The 25203-nt window shown below is 43.2% G+C and overlaps 3 protein-coding genes across 3 annotated transcripts in view; all 3 read left to right on the top strand.

Moving 5' to 3' along the window:
• Positions 1–200, top strand: part of LOC114910699 (polymeric immunoglobulin receptor-like) — an 80417-nt gene extending 80217 nt beyond the window's left edge. Inside the window, exons 6-7 of the mRNA XM_029252845.1 lie at positions 12–113; positions 175–200. Of these exons, the coding sequence (XP_029108678.1) occupies positions 12–113; positions 175–200 (128 nt within the window). The remainder of the gene's footprint in view (positions 1–11; positions 114–174) is intronic.
• LOC114910713 (uncharacterized) lies at positions 71–1722 on the top strand. The gene is made up of 2 exons (XM_029252870.1): positions 71–308; positions 445–1722. The coding sequence occupies exons 1-2, from the start codon at positions 200–202 to the stop codon at positions 1170–1172; spliced, it is 837 nt and encodes a 278-aa protein (XP_029108703.1). The 5' UTR covers positions 71–199; the 3' UTR covers positions 1173–1722.
• Positions 1723–17660: 15938 nt separating this feature from the next.
• Positions 17661–24086, top strand: LOC114910700 (uncharacterized). Its single transcript, XM_029252847.1, has 7 exons — positions 17661–17958; positions 18876–19143; positions 19418–19478; positions 21594–21914; positions 22324–22635; positions 22949–23245; positions 23359–24086. The coding sequence occupies exons 3-7, from the start codon at positions 19442–19444 to the stop codon at positions 24084–24086; spliced, it is 1695 nt and encodes a 564-aa protein (XP_029108680.1). The 5' UTR covers positions 17661–17958; positions 18876–19143; positions 19418–19441.
• Positions 24087–25203: the final 1117 nt, after the last annotated feature.

A 25203-nucleotide genomic window follows, 5' to 3' on the forward strand; every position in this document is an offset into this window, starting at 1 on the left:
TGTTCCCTCAGGCCGTCAGTCAAACATCACCATCCAGTCACCTGAGTCCCTCCTCCTGCCGCTCCACACTAAGGAACCAGTCCATGTTCTCTTCAGTTCTGGTGGCTGCACCAGTGTGTCTGTGTGTACTGTGGAGGGAGATTCTGTAGACTGTGGACCTCAGTACCAACACAGGGCATCTGTCCACAACTCAACTCTGATGCTGGAATACACAACACCAGCTGACAGTGGTGTGTACAGAGTGATGGACAACAGGACAAATGACACCATCAACACTGTATCTGTCAGTGTTACTGTTTCTCCTACAGGTATTGTTACTGTAACTTCATTTGAATTTTGTTGCTGCTGTTTTTATCCATACATCTGTTAAAATTTTATTGAACAGCCTCTTTTTTTTTTTTTTTTTTTTTTTTTTTTTTTTTTCTTCCCCTCTCTCTTTTACAGTGCTGTTCCCGCTCCTTTCTCTGTTGCTGCTGCTGGGGGCATTGGTGTTGTTATGGATGACGGTACAAGAGTTCAAGAAGAAGAAGATTACGCTGATACATAAACTGTATCTGCTCTTCCTGGTTGTGATGCTGCTGCTGAATCTGGTGCTGGTGGCTCTCTCAGTGACAGTGACATTTAAACCTGGACATAAGGAACTGTATGTGACACTGGGTGCGGGGCTGGGGCTGGGGCTGTTCCTAGTCTTCAAGATGGTTATAATGTCTATGACTTGTGAAAAGTTAGTCAAGATCAGGAAGGAGAAGACTCTGTGGGGTACACTGAAGCTGGTTTTGCTGGTGTTGCTGTTGGTGCTTTTAGTGACAACGATAATGTTGCCGCAGCGGAAGTGGCTAAATTGGATCCCATTCCCAGTGCTGGGTCTGTTTATGATCTTGCACGTGATGATAATATATAAGCCACTACAGTATTTCCAGGAAGTGATGAGGACAGTGCAGAAAATTGAGAACAGCAATTGGTACGAACAGCTGCAAGAACTACATGCGGGACTGGTAGTGCCATTGATCCTGCTGCTGTTGCTGTGGGTCGTGGAGTTGGTGCTTTCAGTTGTGTTGGCGGTTAAGGAGTTGTGGGAAGGAATTCATTTAGGGTTACTGTGGGGCCTCACTGTGGGGGATGGGATCTTGATAATGTTGTTGTTCTTGTTGTGCCTCCATGCTGGTTCCTGAGGGTTACCTCACAATGTCAATGTATTGCATATAGTGACAGGTATCTTAATACTCATCTCAATATGAGAAGCAGGGCAACTCTCATGAAAACAAAACAGACACAGAAAGCAGTGTTTCTCTCAGCCAACCATCAACTGAGCAATAGATTATCCTGAATATATACACCAGCAAACCAGAACAGTTACTGTCTGAAGGATCAACGGTCAAATACCAAAGTGTAACACTGTATGGTACTATGAAATCTTGCACCTTTTTATATTAAGTTTGATCAGACCTTTTTGTCTGTTCACAAAAATGAATCTGAGAGGAAAAACAGAATTTATTTTTTTGGTGTGGAAGATAAATAATTGTGCACATTGGTATGAAAAGAGCTGTCCTTTCAGTTTGTAGCAAGAATTGCAACTAGATGGTCCCTGTAGCTGTTGGCCAGAGTCTGCAGTCACGTTTTCACGCTGTGACTGTCTACTGATACAGCTGTGTGTTTTTGTAGGAGGCCCTTGCAGAGAACTGTCAGTCTTGAATTTGAACAGTTTTCACCAACCATTACATTATTGTGAGTTTGTGGCCGGAGCTGGACAGGTGCAGATACCAGTGTCCTGAACAGCACAGGAAGACAGAGTGGAGGTCCAGAGGAGTTCGGGAACGAGGCCATGGTGAATACAGATTCATCACCTGGACGCCTGTTGTGACCACGGATTGTTGACGCACATTCAACTCGTGAGCAGCTGTTTGTAGCCTTAACCTGTACTTGAAGTGCACATTAGTATAAGGTGCCTTTTTATAGTTTCAGCTGTAGAAATGTAGGAGGGAGCTGAAACTTGACAAGTTAGTGTGAGTATTAATGTGTGTCAGGAATGGGGGGGGACAATGTCCTGTCTGTGTGTAATATGAGCGCTTATGTGTTACACTATTTGTAGGTTTTAAGTGCTTGTGTGGAGTGTGTGCTGTCTGTATAAGCATTCCTACTGGATGGTGCTGGAAGATGTCATGGACGTATACTTTAATCATTTTGTTTGTTCTGCTGCTGGTTTCTCAGGGTTACCTCACAATTTCAATGTATTGTATACAATGACAAGTATCTTAATATTGAGATGATATTTATATTGCTAAATTTTAAATTAAATGTTTTTCAATAAAAAGCCTGATGCTTGTCATACTTTGTTACCCTACTGATGCTCCTACTGTTACTCAAAGTAAAGTATCTACCCTAAGTTAATTTGGTAAAAATTAGCCAGCTGTATAAAATGGGTAAGTCATTGTAAGATGCTTTGGAGAAAGTCAGCTAAATATATACAAGAAATGTAAAATACAGGTGTATATAGTTTCACTGTTCAGTTTTGTTTATATATTTATAAGGTCACTGCAGCCACTCAGGTCTTGATCAAATCTTCAGATTGCTTCAAATGCTCTGACAATTATTTTTATGACAATGAAATTAGTGTCTTTTACCTCATTAATATACAATAGCTGCTAGGAGTAGAAGACAAAAACACATATTTGCTCTTGTCAACGTCTGACTCTTAAGTGACGTGTCATTCACTGCTGCAACTAAATTTTGTGAGATAATTTAGATGAGGGTTTATTGAGTTAAACAAAACATGAGGAGAAAGTTCAGTGGTATTGTAAAGTATCGAGTCATAAATTTAGATATGTTGTAGTGAAATGCAGCAGTGTCTTATCTGGGAAGTGACCAGATGTGTTTAAAACCACACTTTATGTTTTGTTTAAAAAAAAAAAAAAAAACCCTCCATCACACATAATAAACCAAGTGAACAAACCAACACTACCACTAACTAAAGGGGGGAAAAAGTTGGTAAAAGAAAAAACAATCACACATGAAAACAAATAACAGCAACACTAAACACAAGTTTACTCAGTCCATGCGGAGTTTGTAGGTTCCTCCCATGTCTGTGTGGCTTTCCTCCAGGTGCTCTGGTTTCCACCGACAGTCCAAAGACATGCTTTTCAGGTTCCCCAATAGTGTCTGAGTGACAGAGAGTGTGTGTGTGTGTGTGTGTGTGTGTGTGTGTGTGTGTGTTCCACTGATGTATGGATGAGTGACATTTTGTAAGTAGTGTATCTAGCAGTGTAAGTCACCTTGGTGAATAAGGTGTGTGAGCTGATAACACTACATAGTGTTCATTGGAAGTTGCTTTGGAGAAAAGCATCTGCTAATGCTTACCGTCCAAAGCCTGTCCACTGCTGCAACGCATCCTGTTTTCCATACTGTGACTGAACTTGAATTTCTGCACCTAGCTGGAAGCAGCTACCCTCAGTGAAATATATAAATCCAGTAGTTGTGGAAACATATATTAAAACTGGATTGATCCAGAACTGTGGAAAAGTATTTGCCACATTGCCATCCATCATCAACCAAGGTGGGATTGCACTGAACCAGAGCCTTACCCAGCAACACAGGCCACAGCACACCAGTCTGGCACCAAGCACTGCCCAAAAAGGCTCGAACCACAGACCTGCCACACAGCAGACGCTGGCTGAACCCACTGCATCACCACATCCTCTATACTGCATTGTAATTTTTTCTATTTTTGACATTTAGAATTGTATATTAATGGAGCTGAGGGAGGAGGGGAAAAAAGACTGCTTTTATTTCCTTGATGTTGGAGATAATGAGATGTGTCTTTGCAGATGTGAGAGATAACTGCCCCTTCTCAGTCAATGACTGGTTCAACCACAAGTGCAATAATTGCAACTAAGCAATAGTTTCAGCTGTAGAAATGTAGGAGGGAACAAACTTGACAAGTTAGTGTGAGTATTAATGTGTGTCAGGAATGGGGGGGGGGCAATGCCGTATTTGTGTAATATGAGCTCTTATGTGTTACACTATTTGTAGGTTTTAAGTGCTAGTGTGGAGAATTTCCATGTATCAAGCTATGACTCTTGTTACTAATACAGTTTACATTGTGGTCTGGTGCTTTGTGCTTCTGGAGTTTCATCCTGACCATCGTGGCCCTGTATTGAAACAATGGTGACTAATACTGAGAGGAACAGATTTAAAACATATCTGTACAACTGGGACAGAAGTGCATTTGCACTTCTCCTGGCAGCACTCATGTACTGCATCACCTTGGTAAAAAGTGCAAAATTGTCATCAATGTCCGTTTTCATCATCGCAAACCATTGTTGCTGTTGTGGGAAATTTGGCGTTTGGTTTCTTTGCTTGCTGCAAGGACAACAAACTATTTTATTTAATACATCAAATCAAATTAGTAGCCAAATTTCATATCCATAAATGCAAATTATCTCGTAAGAAAGCTGACTTTATCAATCAGTACATTGCTACCATCCAAAACTCGGTTTTTAAAAACAATTGAAACTATTACATCTCAGACAACACTCAGCGAACGGAGTGATCATAAAAACATCATAAATTAATTTGTACATCAATATCATCCCTAACGCCTCCTGAGAACTTCCATATATACTCAAACATTTAATCATAGTAGTTCATACACCTCTAGACATTTCTCTAAAACTGATCCACACAGATAAACACCAGAATAAATGAAAAATAAGAAACACAAGAATAGATAACTGATTTAAAACACCCTATATACCTACAGACTGGCTCCACACACCCGTCTTTGCAGGAAACAAATGAGAAAATTTTGTTTTCCATTTGTTTTGTTTTTATGAAGCACCCAAGGTGAGCTTGTAAAAGTGATTTCTGAACTTGCTGTCAGTGCATAAAACATGCAGATATTGAAACCTGTGGCAGAAAACACACTTGGACCATAAAGCACTGAACCATGAGAAAGTACAGTATAGATCTTATTCTTACCCCTATTTATTTCATATACACTGTGTTTATATGTATATATATGTATGACTAAAAAAAAAAAATTCCCCACTCGCCCCCTTTTTGCGGGCAGTCTTACTCCTTCAAGCTTGGATCCTCTACCAGAGGCCTGGGAGCTTGAGGGTTCTGCGCAGTATCTTAGCTGTTCCTAGGACCACGCTTTTCTGGACAGAGATCTCGGATGTTGTTCCCGGAATCTGCTGGAGCCACTCTCCCAGCTTAGGGGTCACAGCCCCAAGTGTCCCGATTACCACGGGGACCACTGTGGTGGACCTTCACCTTCCACATCTTTTCTAGCTCCTCTCTCAGTCCTTGGTATTTCTCAAGCTTCTCATGTTCTTTTTTTCTTCCCAAGCGATGGCAACATCTATCACTACGGCTTTCTTACTCTGTTTGTCCACCACTACTATGTCCGGTCTGGTTAGCCATTACCAGTTTGTCAGTCTGGATGCAGGCTCTTAGTGTCCTGTTCCTTCAGGATCAGGATTGTCCAGCCTTCTGTTAACCATTCAGGGTGGGTCCCATCCATTAGCAACTGGTTCATTTGTGTTGCCAGGCACTCCCTGGGTTAGCTTCTTTAGCCAGAAGGCATGGATCATGTCAGTTCTTCATACTTGAGACTTTTTCCTGGATGTCTGCCACTGTGATGGTTACTGGATCCTGTTCAGGGAGGTTGCTGTGCTCTTAGATCCACTAGCCCCTGGGCTTTGTTGTTATGTGATGCCTCCTTCTCCCCTATGTTTTTCCAGTATTGCTCTCTCTGGTGTACCTTCAGGCAGTGAGTCTTTGCTTGACAATTTCTAAGGCCTCAGGTATAGACAGCGTCTTCATCACACCTTTCTGCAGTTCTGATAGCTGGCTAACTTCCCTTTGTGCTGCCTTGATCTTGGCCTCTAGCCTTCTTTTCCATACTGCTTCTTATGCTTGGTATTCATGTTGTATCCAAGGATCACGGTTGCTGTATTGTACATCAGCTGGTTGGTCTCAGTAGGGATTGTTCATAATGCTGCATTCACATTTTCTCATAGACTTTCAGTAGGTACTTCACTTGGTCTTGGTAATTGGCCACAGGTGTCCTTCTTAGCCATGATCTTATCTCTTAGGTCAGCTGCTCTTGCATTCAGCTTACAAGGGCGCATTGTTCTTGGGGCTTGGTTCCCAATCTCAGAGTATGGGGATGATGATATCCCCCCCCAACCTGTCCTGGCTCCCCCTTGCATAACATTTGTGTTGTACCTCATCAATCTCTAGTTGTGATAGCAGTTGTTGTAACACTGAGCTACTAGTTGTTTAGGCATTAGTCTTGATGTTGGGTTTCAAAGTATCCATAGGCCCCACATCCTCTTCATGTAACCCCTTTCACTGGGGTCACTTGTGTAGTAGCATTCCAACAGTTCCCTATTCTCCTCTCTTGTCCATGCATGCCTTCTTCTAGTTCCAGTAGCCCACTTATCATCAGCATGTCCTGGTTCCCCAACATCTGGCACAGACCTTGTTAATCCAGGCAACATCTGAGCTGGCATGGTTCTCTTTGTTTGTTTCACTCTCATATCCAAGGTAGGCAGAGCCAAGCATAAGGAGGTCTTGCCTAAGGACCCCCTACTAGAGGGTAGGCCATGACCAGGATTCAAACCCCAGTTTCCCAGGTGAAAGACAGCAATCTTACCACTACACTATCCAGCCACTTATTTATGTGTATGTAAGTATACTTTCGGAACCACTTGTCCCATACAGGGTCACGGGGAACCGGAGCCTACCCGGCAACACAGGGCGCAAGGCAAGAGGGAGAAGGGACACACCCAGGACGGGACGCCAGTCCATCGCAAGGCACCCCAAGCAGGACTTGAACCCCAGACCCACCGGAGAGCAGGACTGTGGTCCAACCCACTGCGCCACCACACCCCCTTTTATAGTCTCTCACACACACACACACACACACACACACACACACACACACACACACACACACACACACACACACACACACACACACACATTTTCAGAACCGCTTGTCCCTTACGGGGTCACGGGGAACCGGAGCCTACCCGGCAACACAGGGCGTAAGGCCAGAGGGGGAGGGGACACACCCAGGACGGGACGCCAGTCCGCCGCAAGGCACCCCAAGCGGGACTCGAACCCCAGACCCACCGGAGAGCAGGACTGTGGTCCAACCCACTGCGCCACCACACCCCTTCCACTTACAGTATATTATTTTGGAAAATTATGGCTCAGATGTGTCACTTTATGTATTCATATTCAATGTAATAATAATGCAGTGCATGTGGGTGTTTACTGTTCGTAAGCAATTATATTACCATATGATTTGTACCTTACTATTTCATTATTTCGCTGTATATATATTCCTTTTGTCTAACATTTCGTCATACGTGTCATGCGAGAATATGTTAATAGACGTCAGACTAAGGCCACGCCTCCCCAAAAATGGGAAAAAGTTAGAGAAGCGTTTCGGTTGAGCGGCGGAGCTGGTGATCGAGTGAAAAATGGTTCTGTGAGTTTTTCTCGGTTTTTAGAGCCTTCAGTTACGGATTATTATTTGTACTTGAATGTTACATCAAGTCCGCCAAGAGACATTTGTTTTTGGTTTGGTTTCATTTGTTGAGATTTTATTGTATCGATTTCAAATCGTCATTGATTGATTTAACTTCATCATGCCTGATCCTTAGTTTTAAGTAGTTTTATCTGAAATCGGAAATGAAATGGAGAGATAGAGAGAGGAAAACAGAGATTTTTTTTGTAGTATACTGTAAATAGATGTGTCGTTAAACTCGTTTTGCGCAGTCGGTTTTGCTTTCGTTTTCACAAATAATAATAATTTCTCATAATAAAATATGCATACATATATAAATATACATATCTGAATTTACACACACACACACACACACACACACACACACACAGTGCATTTATCAGATGATTTCATAAAAATCTACTGCCCTGAGGCTGATGTATTAAAACGCGTTATTTAAACATACTACATAGTTGATTTAAATAACTTTTTGTAAATTTATATGAAACAACGTTTTTGAAATATGTTGATTGTTGAATGCTCTTCAAATCAGCCAGAGAGATGTCTTCATATTGTCTATTTTGTGTTCCCGGCCCCAGCTTTTTGGATGCCTTACTGGGATGGAACATGACGTCGTTCTGGGTTTTGAACGCCAGTACATTTTCTTAGTCTTTTTGTCTTCGTCCTAAATTTTAGTCTTTACTTCTCCGCCCGTGCAATGAATACTGCAATATCGTTTAAAAACTGGCTTCATGAAATTAAATTACACAAACCCATAACGTAATAATAGGGGTAAATTAAAAATCTCATTTTTGATCGGTAAAGTTTGTTGGATGCCTTAATTTCACGGACGAGTTAATAATTCCAAAACGGAAAATTATGAAAACTTTGGGTTGGCGCAGTGGCACAGTGGGTTGGACCAGGTCCTGCTTTCCCGTGGGTTTGGGGTTCAAGTCCTGCTTGGGGTGCCTTGCGACGGACTGGCGTCCCGTCCTGTGTGTGTCCCCTCCCCCTCCGGCCTTACGCCCTGTGTTACCGGGTAGGCTCCGGTTCCCCGTGACCCTGTATGGGACAAGCGGTTCTGAAAATGTGTGTGTGTGTGTGTTTTTAAAAACAATTAAAATTATTGACACTCTGAATCAGTTAACATTTTCATCTACACTGAAATCTGCTTCCTTTGTTTTGTTAAAAAAATATTGTTCTCTTTGTCTTCTGTACTATTATGGTAATTAAAAATCTTTCAGAAAAATGTTGTTCTCAATGGCACAAGATGTCGCTTTTTTGACGTTTGTTTAAAACCTGCTGATGTTTTAAAGGTTGAGGTTTGAGGTTTTGTTAACTAAATTAATAAATGTACAAGGTAGGGCAGTTCAACTGCTAAAAAAACTTGTTGACTCTATAAATAGTTCTCATGTAAACGCACAGCACAAAAAACTTTTGTTAAATGTTTTAAACCCTAGACTTTAATCTTTAAATTTTAGGGGTAGATACACATTTTAATTTATTGTTTCTGTAGGTTTTATGTCATGTGGAAAGGTGCAGGGCTTTTAAACACACACACACACACATTTTCAGAACCGCTTGTCCCATACGGGGTCACGGGGGAACCGGAGCCTACCCGGCAACACAGGGCGTAAGGCCAGAGGGGGAGGGGACACACCCAGGACGGGACGCCAGTCCGTCGCAAGGCACCCCAAGCAGGACGCGAACCCCAGACCCACCGGAAAGCAGGACTGCGGTCCAACCCACTGCGCCACTGCGCCCCCTGGCTTTTAAACACAATAAATTGATTGTAAGTCATGGTTAAACCTTGCAGAACATATTACATGACATAGTATTATTTTGGAAAATTATGACTACTTGATGGGGGTGCGGTGGCGCAGTGGGTTGGACCTTGTCCTGCTCTCCGGTGGGTCTGGGGTTCAAGTCCCGCTTGGGGTGCCTTGCGACGGATTGGCGTCCCATCCTGGGTGTGTCCCCTCCCCCTCCGGCTCTGCGCCCTGCGCTGCTGGATTAGGCTCCGGCTCCCCACGACCTCGTATGGTGTGTGTGTGTGTGAGTGAGAGAGACTGAAATTACTCATTAACCTGCGAATATTCATAACCAACAATTAAATTATTTTTTAAGCACACGGTAAAAAGCAAAAGATTTAACTTCATGTAAAAAGTAAAACCTCCTAAAATAACAGCAAGACTTAAACCTTTGGACTCTGCATCCATAAAACAACTGCAAGTGCTTAAAAATAAATACTGAAATGTCGGAAAGAACAGCAGAAAGTAAATGAACACTGAAGGCGTAACTCCACCCAGTTCCAGCATTACTCATCATTAAAACTCTGGCATTAATATTATAAATTAAGCAACAGAGGATCCGATAAAAGGAAAAACGGATTACCGAGTGCCAAGAATTAGAAGTACTGATACATAAAAAGATTCCTGCTTCTGTTCCCTGGATCATGGACCTTCCTTTCTCACTAAAAATTACCCAACTCTTCAAATGCTGACACTTTTCTCTAAAGCAACTTACAATTATTTACCCATTTATACACTTGGGTAATTTCACAGCTGGAGGGATGTTCAAACCTACAACCTTCAGGTCCTCACTGCAAAACTCAGACAGCTTCATCAGGCCAAAGAAGACGCCTACAAGAACAGGGACGGAGTCTTGTATAAACAGGCCAAAAACACACTGGCAAAGGAGATCAGAGTGGCTAAGAGAAACTACTCTGAAAAGCTGAAGAAACAGTTTTCAGCCAACGATCCTGCATCAGTGTGGAAAGGCCTGAAAGACATCACAAATTATAAGATACCACCCCCCAGCACCGTGTCAACTCAACAACTAGCCGACGATTTGAATGATTTTTTATTGCAGGTTTGATAAACCCTGTCTCACACCGCACACCCATTCAGACCCTCTCTCCACGAATCAATTAACACCTCCAGTAACCCCCACCTTCCCCCCTCCTGCACCTTTGATCTGCGAAGAGGAGGTGCGTCGGGTCTTCGTCAAACAGAAGACAAGGAAAGCACCAGGCCCAGACGGCGTCTCACCGGCCTGCCTAAAAACCTGTGCTGACCAGCTGGCCCCTATCTTCACAAAGATCTTCAACAGATCACTGGAGATGTGCGAAGTTCCTTCCTGCTTCAAACGCTCCACCATCATCCCCATCCCAAAGAAACCCAAAATCACAGGACTTAATGACTACAGACCTGTCGCCTTAACGTCTGTGGTCATGAAGTCACTTGAAAAATTGGTGTTGGACTACCTGAAAGACATCACTGGACCCTTGCTGGACCCCCTGCAGTTTGCTTACCGAGCAAATAGGTCTGCGGATGATGCAGTCAACATGGGACTGCACTACATCCTGCAACATCTGGACAAACCAGGGACTTATGCGAGAATCCTGTTCGTGGACTTCAGCTCAGCCTTCAACACCATCATCCCACACCTCCTCCTGTCCAAATTAACCCAACTCTCTGTGCCCACCTCCATCTGTCGGTGGATCACCAACTTTCTGACAGACAGGCAGCAGATAGTGAGGCTGGGAAAATTCTCATCCAATACTCGCACAATCAGTACTGGCGCCCCCCAGGGATATGTGCTCTCCCCACTGCTCTTCTCCCTGTACACCAACGACTGCACCGCTAAAGACCCCTCTGTCAAACTCCTGAAGTTTGCAGACGACACCACACTCATCGGCCTCATCCGGGATGGTGACGAGTCTGCTTACAGGCAGGAGGTCCAATAGCTGGCTGTCTGGTGCAGTCATAACAACCTGGAGCTGAACACGCTCAAAACGGTGGAGATGATCGTAGACTTCAGGAGAAACACCTCAGCATTATCCCCACTCACCATCATGAACAGCACTGTGGCAACAGTGGAGTCATTCAGGTTCCTGGGCACCACCATCTCACAGGACCTGAAGTGGGAGTTCCACATAGACTCCATTGTGAAGAAGGCCCAGCAGAGGTTGTACTTCCTTCGCCAGCTGAGGAAGTTCAACCTGCCACAGGAGCTACTGATGCAATTCTACTCTGCAGTCATCGAGTCTGTCCTCTGCACTTCTATAACTGTCTGGTTCAGCTCAGCTACGAAGTCAGACATCAGAAGATTACAGTAGATAGTTCGGACTGCTGGAAGAATCATCGGCACATCCCCCCCAGCTCTCCAAGAACTGCACTCGTCCAGAGTCAGTAAAAGGACTAGCAAAATCATTGTAGACCCCTCGCATCCAGGCCACTTCCTCTTCGAACCTTTGCCATCTGGCCGGCGCTACAGAGCACTGAGCACCAGGACAGCCAGGCATAAGAAAAGTTTCCTTCCTCAGGCCATCTACCTCATGAACACCTAAATCTCTCCCCTAGAGAGTAAACCAGTGCAATACATAATGCTATTTATATTTATATTTCTAACTTTTTATCACATCATATCTCTTCTCACACTCCCTTGCATTTGTAACTAGTGACTATTTTTGTATATAATATTGGGTACTGTATATTTTCATATATTTTTCAACTCTTATTCACATACTCTATCTTCTCATCTATCTTGCCACTGTCATTCTGTCTGTGCTCTGGAAGTTCCTGTCACCAAGACAAATTCCTTGTATGTGTGAACATACTTGGCAATAAAGCTCGTTCTGATTCTGATTCAAAGGCAGCAGCGCTAACCACTACACTGCCTGCTCTCTATCAGTTTTTTTAATTAAGCTTAACATTGCAAAGTCACCTTCAGAAAGGCAATACCTAGATGAATGGTTATAATAACAACAGTGGACGAAATAGATTCCCACAACTGGCAACATTAACAACAGATGTGGACATGAGGGAGAAACAGGCCCTTGCTGTGGACACCTTGTTGATGGAGACTGTCTCCACTGCCCAGCGCAGGGACACAAGGTGCATCGGGACACGCAGACATCTCCACCTGGACATCCGTCCAAACTCCGGACAACAAAGAAATCTGACAAAGGGAGAAAAAAGGTAAATGATGTCAATGGATTGGGACATGAGTCTCTCGTCACTGTTATTCACTTAAGTCCTTCCATTTCTAGAGGTGACAACAGGCACATTTTTACAAGCATAACTTCCAGGTAGTGATGTGTTAAAGACATCAAACTTCAACCCCTTCTGGACATATTATTATATGTAAAGGTATTCTGTCCTCGGTGCGCTAAACACAAAATCGACAGATAGCTAACAAGCTTCCAGAGAAAGTCAGAGGCTGGAGTAAAGTTGAATGCCTTACTGTTGTCTTCTTTCTCATGAAAGTACAGTCTTTTTTGTAAAACTAAAACAATACATAAACGTCAATTACACATCTTTAAATACAAATATCCATCAATACACCTAAATGCTGTCTACACTGTTGACATAACGTAAGTATTGCATTCACGCTGCTATGATTTACTAAAAATGTAAACGCAACTTACAAGCGATGGTTTGGAAGGCACTGGAGTTGCAAGCTCACCGCATGGCGCACATCACCGAAAACACACACACAGAGCCGCTCGTCCCATACGGGGTCGCGGGGAACCGGAGCCCACCCGGTAACACAGGGCGTAAGGCCGGAGGGGGAGGGGACACACCCAGGACGGGAGGCCAGTCCATCGCAAAGCACCCCTAGTGGGACTCAAACCCCAGACCCACGGGAGAGCAGGACTGCGGTCCAACCCACTGCGCCACCGCACCCCCGCACCCCCTCCCCGAAAACGCTTCCAGATTTTTTTTTAAAACCACGTGTATGCTTGTGTCACATGGCCTATCCATCCAATAACGTAATAGTAAAAAATAACATGAAGAATAATGTTATTCTCCTAAATGACCACTAGGTGGGAGGAAACCAAAACAGATCTAGAAATATCTCACAGAACAGTACAAAAGGACCCCAGTTGATGTTTAAAACTTGTCTTCCTTTGTGAATACCTTTGTTAAATTTTTCCTTTTGTATTTGTACTTTTATTTTGTCATATAACTGCAATGGCATACGGTCATTATAAGGGGGCTTTTATTTTGACACGGTCTTGTATTCCCAAGCCCTGCATTTTGATTTTACTAATTAGTTTAATGCGGTTGGGGCGCAGATATTGCAGGAACTAAAGAATTTATTTAATACAATGATTCGCAACCCTCCGAAGAGGCATAAAGTTTGTACATGTATATTGTTGTAAATGTTTTCTTTTTGGACCGCAGTCCTGCTCTCCAGTGGGTCTGGGGTTCGAGTCCCGCTTGGGGTGCCTTGCGGCGGACTGGCGTCCCGTCCTGGGTGTGTCCTCTCCCCCTCCGGCCTTACGCCCTGTGTTGCCGGGTAGGCTCCGGTTCCCCGTGACCCCGAATGGGACAAGCGGTGTGTGTGTGTGTGTGTGTGTGTGTGTGTGTGTGTGTGTGTACTTGTTTTGTCCATGAAATAAGATGGTTACGGCTGTGTTTAACGTACAGTCAGTGTACTCTGATAAGGCGAAGGACTGAACGGAAGTTAAATGTTAAATATATTTGTTTTTTTTTTTTTTTTTTTTTACACCAGCTCTTACGTTGGAGGAGGCTGTCAAGTTAGTTTCAATAAATCAACTAACCATCATCAGTCGCTGGATCTTCTACAATAATATATAATATAAAAAATACATTACAGTTATTTTTACTTTCCTTGGTTGAGGCAAACAGGTCCATCAATTCATTTCCTTAAATGATTAACGTGATTTACCATTCGTTTCACGAGATTTCTAAATAGGTGAGTGAGGATATTTAGAAAAGTAGAGCTCAGAAACAATGACAATTTAAAAAAAAAATAGCTTAGGGAATGCGTTACTACTGTCACTAGATGAGGTTCACTTTTCATAAGCGTCAGCCAGTTATAAGGCGACAAACAAGGACCCGTTCAGAGCACAAATACATGGAAACAAATGTACGTGAAAGTTTACTTCTTCACACACCAGAGGTATAGCAAGTAGCTGTTTTTAATCAGAGAGAAAATACAGTTTACCTCCGCCCGAAAGGGAACCTCCATTATTCACAGGGGGGAACACGTCACTGGATAGAGTTTAGAAAAAAAAAACATAATATAAAACACCAGAGACCTTGGTTTTATTCGTATATTTTTTAATTAATGTTTTAATTTGAATTAATTTTTAAATTCAAATAATTTTTAATTTTAATGTTTGAATTAAATGTTTTTAATTTTTTAAAGTTTCACGTTAATATTATAAATGTAAGATGAAACAATACACTTTCGAAAAGTTAGCGATTTAGTTTCAATGACACCCCACTCAAATAATGTTAAGGTTGCATCCGGATTACGACACTGTTGATGTTTGCTCTAACTAAGCTTGTGTAGCGGTGGTGATTTCAATCAACTGACTCTTTGTTTCCTGTAAATATATATGAATTAAATTTTTCAGATCACAAATGATTTAGTTTTTCTCGGTGGGCTGGGACTGTCGACATTTAAATGCAGGACACATTTATTTATTTAACAGACGCTTTCCTTCAATGCGACTTCCACGGATCTAGTATGTAGTGTTATCAGCCCACACACCTATTCACCGAGGTAACTTACACTGCTAGATAGACTACTTACAATGGGTGACTCATCCGTACCGCACAGAATTACTCTCTGTGTGTCAGTCACACACTATTCTGAGAATATAGTCACACACAGAGAGAGTTATGCAATAAGTAAAACTTCAAGCACCTTCGGACACCACAGACACCTCTACGCGCAGAATTCGCAAAATCTTAGCAAGCAACTCCAGCTTCCGTTTGCTCCTTCCTTGTCAGCTGAGCCTCTCTGTGGTTGAAGCGCGATTCTTCAAACTAGTATCGCGCTCAAACGGCGACCGCAGTTTTTTCTTCTCCAAACCGTTTTTCGTTTTGACTTGACGTTCTACTGCGAATAAGCGGCTTTTTTGCATTTGCAGTCCGAGTATTAACTCATCAAACAAAAGTAAGACAAGAAGTGAAGTCGTCTCGTCAATGAATGAAGCAACGAAGAAATTAGACCAAACAAGCGAAAAGATCAAAACGCAAATAGGCACATAAATAATTCAGAAAACGAAAGAACTTTTAAGTAGTCTGAAATGACTACCGGCGGTGTGGTGCGTCTTTATTATCATTTTCTTTCGTTTTCTGAAGTATTACAATTATAACAATTCCCCTTCCTGGCTTCAAAAAATATAACTGACCCATGTCTTTCCCACACCAACATACCCACGAAAGGACTGTCCCCCAATATACTAGCAGCTCAGCCTAAGTCATCATGTCACATACATTACATGCATCCTTCAAAACACATAAAATACTTCTAAATTGCAGTATAAAACTTTATCATACTGTAACGACCCGCGTTACTGTTTAAATGTAGATAGTTGCATTATGGGAAATAATGTTAAAGGGTGTGTAACCGCTGGGGCCACTTCGGGGGAAAATAGTAGGGTGACCATGTCTTCCAGTGTGTCGTGAAAACGTAGGGGGTGCTAAGGCAGGCTGGCTGTAAGCGCAAGTCTTGGAGGAAAAGGGGTCCTCGGACGGAGAGCATTATTCCCTTTGTGTTGGTGTTCAAATAAACCGTTCGTTATGAACGCAGTCTCCGCGTCCTCCTTCGCCCCATCCAAACCCACGGCGCTGCGCGCCACAATACTCCTAAAATCAGACAAATAAATTAGTCATCGGTGTAAAAGGTTAGAAGTGCACAGAATAACCTAAGAAAACAAGGCCATAAAATCTGTAAAGAAAATGCTATACAGGTAAAACCCACACACATTAAAAGCATGACTCACTCCAGCGTACGGGGCTGCTCGCATTTTTTAACTTTTCATGTACACATGCATCTCCGGCGTCATGTAACACGAAGAGTTAAAATGCTTTTTGTGGCAAACACGTGCGCGCACATAACCACACACACTCTTTGAAGCCACTTGTCCCAAGCCCGGCAACGCAGGGCGCAAGAAGACACGCCCAGGACGGGGCGCCAGTCCATAGCAGGGCTCAAACACCAGACCCACCACGCCGGAGTGGAACGCAGCCAAACACCCCAGCCACTGCACCCACCTGGCATCGGGGAGTGGAAAACTGCCTTCTGGTGTTAAGTTTTTGTTGTCAACAGCTATATTACGTACATGCTCTGTAAAACTTTTAGTGTCACGACAAGTTGGGTACGTGTACTACGATACAGAGCGGTATTGTGTGGCCGGGGCGGAGTGACCTGTTAGGAACGCGGGCGACTCGACTGATTTACATGTTACAATGCGTGCGAATGAAATGTGTGTTTTCTGCGTAAACGGTAAAGCCTCATTAGTGCCATTTTTTCTCTCCTTGAGTCACTCGAAAACCACAGAAAGGAAGTGGGCGAGGAAGAGAAGCCGCAGATCAGCGTCGACCCAACCAGCAGTTGTCCCCGTACCTTCATGATTGTAGGTTCTGTGGCAGGAGCGGCGATTCGCATCTGAGCCCTTGTGGTACAAGCTGTACGGTGGTACCGGATGAGTGCGGGATAAGTACTGCAACAGTCAGTATAAAGTGTAATTGAACTCACTGTAAACTGCACACTTTCGACTTGCATCACTTAATCATTTTAACTTTTGATGTATCCAAATACATAAAACCAACAACTTGCATGCGGTTCTTCAACTTTTTTACTCTTGCATTTCGCTGTCATTGTTGATTACACACACACACACACACACTGACTGAAGCCGCTTGTCCCGAGCGGGGTTGCTGCAAGCCGAGGTTCTGGGTCGAGAGAAACGTTTCACGAATATTCCTTTCTTTCTGTATTCTTACTTAGTGACTTCTTCCGGCTGTACCGCCGTTTAAATAGAGTCAAGCGCCGCTCAGCGACATGTCACATTTCCCTTAGGGACATTTCACTTAGGAGCATTTGTACCGATATTTAATTGTGCTTGACGTGTTTCCCTAGTGGGGGTGTGGTGGCGCAGTGGGTTGGACCATGGTCCTGCTTTCAGGTGAGTCTGGGATTCGGGTCCCGCTTGGGGTGCCTTGCGACGGACTGGCGTCTCGTCCTGGGTGTGTCCCCTCCCCCTCCGGCCTTACGCCCTGTGTTACCGGGTAGGCTCCGGTTCCCCGTGACCCTGTATGGGACAAGGGGTTCTGAAAATCTGTGTGTGTGTGTGTGTGTGTGTGTGTGTGTTTCCCTAGTTGGCCAAAGGGTTAAAAGCTTGCTGGATCGGCCGGAGAAGGAAAGAAAGGTCCTCTCACCAAAGCCCCGCCCCAAGGAACCAATAAGGACCAATTAGGTAGTTGGGGGGCGGGGCGATCGGACAGGAGACATCATATAGTGTTCTGCGAACGTGACTCACGCTTGAGGCGTAGGTGAATGGCGGTTTTTAAAACAGCGCTGCGGAAAGATAAGGCTCCGTGACTGATGATCACTATTTATGAGACGAAACAATTTCTAAACGGAGTCCTCCACGTGAAGGAAGTAGAACAGTAAGTTGCCGTTTTGCTTTTATCAGTGTTTAGTCTCGCGCTTTAAAGGGAGCTTCAGTATTTTCGGCATATTCGTCCAGGCTTAACCTTAAGTTTTGGTAAATTATATCTCACCTGAGTGACAGAGTAACGGGTTCGCGACCTGCCAACTTGTATCTTTAGCCAATTTTATCTTCGTTTTGCTTTACTGGTGGGTTTTACGTTGGTGGTGGTTCTTGTACTGGTGTCTCAGAAGTTCCGTTCTGTCGTCCAACTCGAGATAAGATTTGCAGCTCGGTGGATGGTTACCGTGGCGCTTAGCGCGACCTCGTCTCGAGCTGCCCGTTACTGTTTCAGGCAACGTTGTCCTCTCACGTGACAAATAAGACTGAGGAGAACGATTTTTGTGTTCTCGCACCGCGCGCAGTTACGTCATCATGTGTCTGATCGCCGTGTTTCTTTACTGGTTAAACAGGATTGTCAGAAAACAGAGCATCAGAAAAGACTGTCACTGCATGTCGTGACCGTGGACCGCGACTCGCTTGTTTGAGGGGTCATTCACTACTATTTTATTTATTTCCACCTTAGGGTTACTTTCTGCGCACCGGTTCTCTTTTTCCACTGTCGGTAATTTACATTTATTCATTCAAGCTGATGGGGGTTTTTTTTTTTTTTTTTTTTTTTTTTCTCTCTCTTCAGAGTTACACTTAGAGAGTTGAACAACTTGTGATTTTTCTACCCATTTTGTGGAGCTATTTAATGTTCACTGGACCAGTTTAGGGTGAGAAGCAGGTTAGGAGGACAGGAAGGAGATGCTCAGTGTTGTCTTGTACAGGCAGTGTAACAGGTACCTTTCTCAGAGGAGGAGTTTAAGGTAAAATGGGCAAGGGAAGTACTGCAATACAGGGACTCCGGTGATCTTCGCATTGCTGGTGCAGACATCGAGGTAAGGACAGGAAGGAAGTGGAGAATGATGCTGGCTGCGACAGCACGGCGTGCTGGTGGTGGGTACAGTAGCATCTGGAGGAGCAGGTCTGCTTATCGCCCATCATGGCGATACATGGAAGTCCAGGGGAAGGAGAGGCAGGAGGCGATAAAGGAAGAGGTGCGTGCAGAAACGGAAGAAGAACAGATGTCCAGGAAGATAGGGATGCAGCAGCAGGGAGCGTGGATGAGCTGGGAACAAGCCCAGGAATCTAAAGTCTCGTGAGCAGAGCCCCATCGTATTAAGTTCTTGATCCAGGGACTTTAAAATATTTCTGATAAACAGATTAATGATGGACCTGAAATGCCAAGATTCGTTATTTGAATGCATGAAAATTCAACTGCGGTTTATTTCAAACTTCTCTGTGAGCATAACTTTATGCATAATATTTATCCATTATGCAGTCTGTTTTGTAAATTATTAATATATGTAGGTTATGTGATAAAAGGGCAACTAAATTGATAAATTCTAATTTTGCCATGTGATCCTTTGCAGATATTTAAGTTTTCTGAACTGGACATGATGAATTTGAGCTCAGTGTTCCTGATCTTCACTGGTAAGTGTGTGTGTGTGTGTGTGTGTGTGTGTGTGTGTGTGTGTGTGTGAGAGAGATTATTTATCTGGAGGTGCACTAACACCATTGAACTGAGGAATAACTGAAACTTAAAAAAAGTTGTTGTCCGATTACTATATTGGATCCCCCCCCCCCCCCCACTGATCTAATGAAAATAAACATGGAAAAACTCTCTCTACCAAACTCTTGGAGCTGATGTCTGATCGTTCAACTACTTCAGTACTTGGTAGAAAAGAGTACAACATGAGGATGTGTATAAGTTCTCCACAGCCTGACTAAAATGTGTTTTACTGTGGCATGAACTAACAACTGCTAACACTGCTGGAGAATGTGCTTTTGATTGACTGTTACACAGTTCAAATCACGTTAAACAGAATGTGCGTCACTTAACTTTTGTATGAATTATTTTCCACTAACTATTTTCTTCGATCCCTTTTCCTTTTAGTAAGCTTTTATTGTGATCAGAAATTAATAAAGCGTAATCAGTTGTCAGTCAGGTTCCCGGTGGTCTGGAACTTATACCAGGAGCATAGGGTACAAAGCTAGTCAAGGATACAGGTTGGACAGGATTCCAGTCCATCACAGGGTGGTTCTTCATTGTGAACACAAGTCCTTTCGGACCTGAGAATTGAGTTATTCATAATGATCAGTTGAAATAACATGTATAATGAGCAAAAACCTAGACTCTTGAGCTATGAGAGTGTTTCCCCCCCCGTGGTAAATATCTGCCATAGGATTAGCAAATACCGCACAGAGTTCTAGCATGTGACGTGAATTTTTGTCACTCTATTGTAACTGCAGTATAATAAGTACAATAATCACACATGATCTGATTGATCCTGAAGTTTAACATTAGTCCGTCTCTGTCAATTCAGGTTCAATTTACTGTGCTTTACTGCCATGACAGATTTTATGCACTTGTGTTGCCCACTTGTATAGAGACCACAGCATTAATTTACTGGATGCTGTATGGAGGAGTGCAGTTTGGTAACATAGTGGAGACTGATTTTTGAGGGAAATGGGAACGTTTCAGTGGCTTTCAGTGCCAGCCTTGTAATTAACTGTGCAAAGTGGTCAGTTACATTCCTTGGATTGTTTCTTTGTGTGAATGATACTGTTTCCAAGTTCTACAGTGTTGGACTTGTTGAGGAGCTGGAGGGCACTCTTTCTTTTCTGGTACCTTCTTTTAATTTCTTAATGGCTGGGGAATATTTGCCATTGAATAAATTATTCTAATTGATTCCATCTGCCATCTTTCTGAGTTTTGGTTTTGTCATGTAAAGTTCAGGTCCTGCTGTGATGTGCACTGGCACAAATGGTTGTAGTGGACTGAGCGACTGAACTTCAGATGGGAGCAGAGCAGCCGAGCGGTTCTCTCTCGATCGAGGTGGCTGGTGCTCGCACCTCGGTGTTCTGAGCCCGCTGACGGAGTTGTTTATAACACATTGTAAATAAGAAAGGCTGATGAAGAACCATGACCCAGAGTGAGACCAGGCTGTCTGTACTCATCTCCACCCCTTTTTACCGCAAGCATCATACGAAATTCACTAATATGCAAGCATGTAACTGTAGCAATAAGAAATAGAAGCATAACTAAGAAATTTAAAAAAACAATAAGTTGTCTACGCTACATTAACACGTAATTCTGGAGGTGGAGGATGATTAAGAGGCAGTGCTTTACTGATGGCCCACAGGTGGTAGATATAGAAGTCAGAGGATCTTCTTCTGTAGCTTGTTTGCCTTCGCTTTGGTTCTTTTATCCAAAGCGACGCACATCTCAGCAAAAGTATAATTTATGCATTACCTTAAGAGAAAGAGACATAGCTGCAGACATGAAAGTCTCATGTAAACCTAGTTTGTTAACCTTCTAACCTTGCTAACCTTTGTTGCTGTACCTTCACTCTTGAAAAAACAGCATTTACGGTTCTGGATTGGTGTGTGTCAGCACTTTGGGTTGGGGTTCGGCATTAGAATTGACATATTAGCAGTTTGTTACTCAGATCCTTGTAAGTTGTCAGATTCACTCTGTATGTGCATGCATATACTTTACCTACTGTACTTTATTAAAATAACTGTTCCTCCCACCCCCATCTCCAGGGTTTCTAGCTGAACTCTTTGCATCGCAAGTTGTGTCCCTGAAAGGCACTGCTGTCTTGTTCTGCTATAGAACACAAAACACTCCAGCAGAGCAGCAAGATGTGATCTGGAGGATAGCTGAAGGCCAACTTGTTGCCCAGTGGTCCCGGGGGCGGTTCACAGCAGGCCCTGGGTACGAGGGCAGAGTCCAGCTCTCTGAGAAAGGGATAGAGGGTGGAAACTTCTCTTTAACCATCTCACCTGTTGAGTACAATGATGAAGGTTCATATGACTGTTTCACAGGGTTTGATCATCTTGCTGTGGTGACACTAGGTGTTTCTGGTAAGTTTTTGTCCTTTGTATTACAAGCTCAGGTTCTGTCACTTATTTGTAATGCCAGTATTGCATTAATTGGTGTATTTAGTAGCTTTTTTGTGTTTTTATTGCTATACAGTGGTTTATTTTTTTTAACTGATCAATAACCTCAGTAATTTTTTTAGATTAGATTGCAAATCTGTGTCATGTTCTTAAGTGGAGAACTTACTGTGGTAAAATATCCACCTGTGTAAATGGGTAATAACACCGTAGGCTCTGTAGCTTATACTGAATAAAGTACCTGCTAAGTACATAAATATTATAAAGGATAATTTGTACTAAAATTGTACACTTCTAATTGTAAGCTTGTTGTGTTCTTTACAGCAATATTTACATGTTTTATTTATCATTACTGTCTGTTCTGTCACTTTCTCAGTGTCCACAGACAGGAATATCACTGCACAGGTTGGGGACCCTGTCACTCTCCCCTGCTATGCCAACGTCGGCAAACAGGCAAATCTCAGTCATCTTAACATCCGCTGGGAGAAAGATGGACAGACTGTGCTGGATATCCAGTCTGGTACAGGCTCCGGCTTCAAGAACAGAGTCAGTTTGTCTCCAGACCGTGTTCGTGTGGGTGACCTGTCACTGACCATCAGCGCGGTGCTTTTCTCGGACAGAGGAGCTTACCGATGCTTCTTCAGCAATGATATAGGGACACCTGAAGGGATTATTCTTTCTATTGCAGGTAAATATACAAGGGTCTGTCAAAGCCTGAGAAATGTTTCCCAGGTGCACTGTATTGTGGAGCTGATACATTATTGCAGTTTCCTTCCTCAGAGGTGCAGGTTTTCTTGAGCTCTTAACTATGTGTGATACGTTTGACTCTATAGAAGTACAAGATCCAGATCATCAGTGTTCTTAATCTAACATTTTTTGAAGACAAAAGGACATATTTCACCCCGTACAGGTCCTGCTGCTGTTGGTTATTGGTCATTTATCGAAATATTCAATCACTTCACCAGCTGCTGACCTGATAACCTCCATCTGTGTTCCCTCAGGCCGTCAGTCAAACATCACCATCCAGTCACCTGAGTCCCTCTTCCTGCCGCTCCACACTAAGGAACCAGTCCATGTTCTCTTCAGTTCTGGTGGCTGCACCAGTGTGTCTGTGTGTACTGTGGAGGGAGATTCTGTAGACTGTGGACCTCAGTACCAACACAGGGCATCTGTCCACAACTCAACTCTGATGCTGGAATACACAACACCAGCTGACAGTGGTGTGTACAGAGTGATGGACAACAGGACAAATGACACCATCAACACTGTATCTGTCAGTGTTACTGTTTCTCCTACAGGTATTGTTACTGTAACTTCATTTGAATTTTGTTGCTGCTGTTTTTATCCATACATCTGTTAAAATTTTATTGAACAGCCTCTTTTTTTTTTTTTTTTTTCCTCTCTTTTACAGTGCTGTTCCCGCTCCTTTCTCTGTTGCTGCTGCTGGGGGCATTGGTGTTGTTATGGATGACGGTACAAGAGTTCAAGAAGAAGAAGATTACGCTGATACATAAACTGTATCTGCTCTTCCTGGTTGTGATGCTGCTGCTGAATCTGGTGCTGGTGGCTCTCTCAGTGACAGTGACATTTAAACCTGGACATAAGGAACTGTATGTGACACTGGGTGCGGGGCTGGGGCTGGGGCTGTTCCTAGTCTTCAAGATGGTTATAATGTCTATGACTTGTGAAAAGTTAGTCAAGATCAGGAAGGAGAAGACTCTGTGGGGTACACTGAAGCTGGTTTTGCTGGTGTTGCTGTTGGTGCTTTTAGTGACAACGATAATGTTGCCGCAGCGGAAGTGGCTAAATTGGATCCCATTCCCAGTGCTGGGTCTGTTTATGATCTTGCACGTGATGATAATATATAAGCCACTACAGTATTTCCAGGAAGTGATGAGGACAGTGCAGAAAATTGAGAACAGCAATTGGTACGAACAGCTGCAAGAACTACATGCGGGACTGGTAGTGCCATTGATCGTGCTGCTGTTACTGTGGGTCGTGGAGTTGGTGCTTTCAGTTGTGTTGGCGGTTAAGGAGTTGTGGGAAGGAATTAATTTAGGGTTACTGTGGGGCCTCACTGTGGGGGATGGGATCTTGATAATGTTGTTGTTCTTGTTGTGCCTCCATGCTGGTTCCTGAGGGTTACCTCACAATGTCAATGTATTGCATATAGTGACAGGTATCTTAATACTCATCTCAATATGAGAAGCAGGGCAACTCTCATGAAAACAAAACAGACACAGAAAGCAGTGTTTCTCTCAGCCAACCATCAACTGAGCAATAGATTATCCTGAATATATACACCAGCAAACCAGAACAGTTACTGTCTGAAGGATCAACGGTCAAATACCAAAGTGTAACACTGTATGGTACTATGAAATCTTGCACCTTTTTATATTAAGTTTGATCAGACCTTTTTGTCTGTTCACAAAAATGAATCTGAGAGGAAAAACAGAATTTATTTTTTTGGTGTGGAAGATAAATAATTGTGCACATTGGTATGAAAAGAGCTGTCCTTTCAGTTTGTAGCAAGAATTGCAACTAGATGGTCCCTGTAGCTGTTGGCCAGAGTCTGCAGTCACGTTTTCACGCTGTGACTGTCTACTGATACAGCTGTGTGTTTTTGTAGGAGGCCCTTGCAGAGAACTGTCAGTCTTGAATTTGAACAGTTTTCACCAACCATTACATTATTGTGAGTTGGTGGCCGGAGCTGGACAGGTGCAGATACCAGTGTCCTGAACAGCACAGGAAGACAGAGTGGAGGTCCAGAGGAGTTCGGGAACGAGGCCATGGTGAATAGATTCATCACCTGGACGCCTGTTGTGACCACGGATTGTTGACGCACATTCAACTCGTGAGCAGCTGTTTGTAGCCTTAACCTGTACTTGAAGTGCACATTAGTATAAGGTGCCTTTTTATAGTTTCAGCTGTAGAAATGTAGGAGGGAGCTGAAACTTGACAAGTTAGTGTGAGTATTAATGTGTGTCAGGAATGGGGGGGGACAATGTCCTGTCTGTGTGTAATATGAGCGCTTATGTGTTACACTATTTGTAGGTTTTAAGTGCTTGTGTGGAGTGTGTGCTGTCTGTATAAGCATTCCTACTGGATGGTGCTGGAAGATGTCATGGACGTATACTTTAATCATTTTGTTTGTTCTGCTGCTGGTTTCTCAGGGTTACCTCACAATTTCAATGTATTGTATACAATGACAAGTATCTTAATATTGAGATGATATTTATATTGCTAAATTTTAAAT

The sequence above is a fragment of the Scleropages formosus genome, chromosome 6 (assembly GCF_900964775.1).
Source record: "Scleropages formosus chromosome 6, fSclFor1.1, whole genome shotgun sequence".
Classification (NCBI taxonomy): Eukaryota; Metazoa; Chordata; class Actinopteri; order Osteoglossiformes; family Osteoglossidae; genus Scleropages; species Scleropages formosus.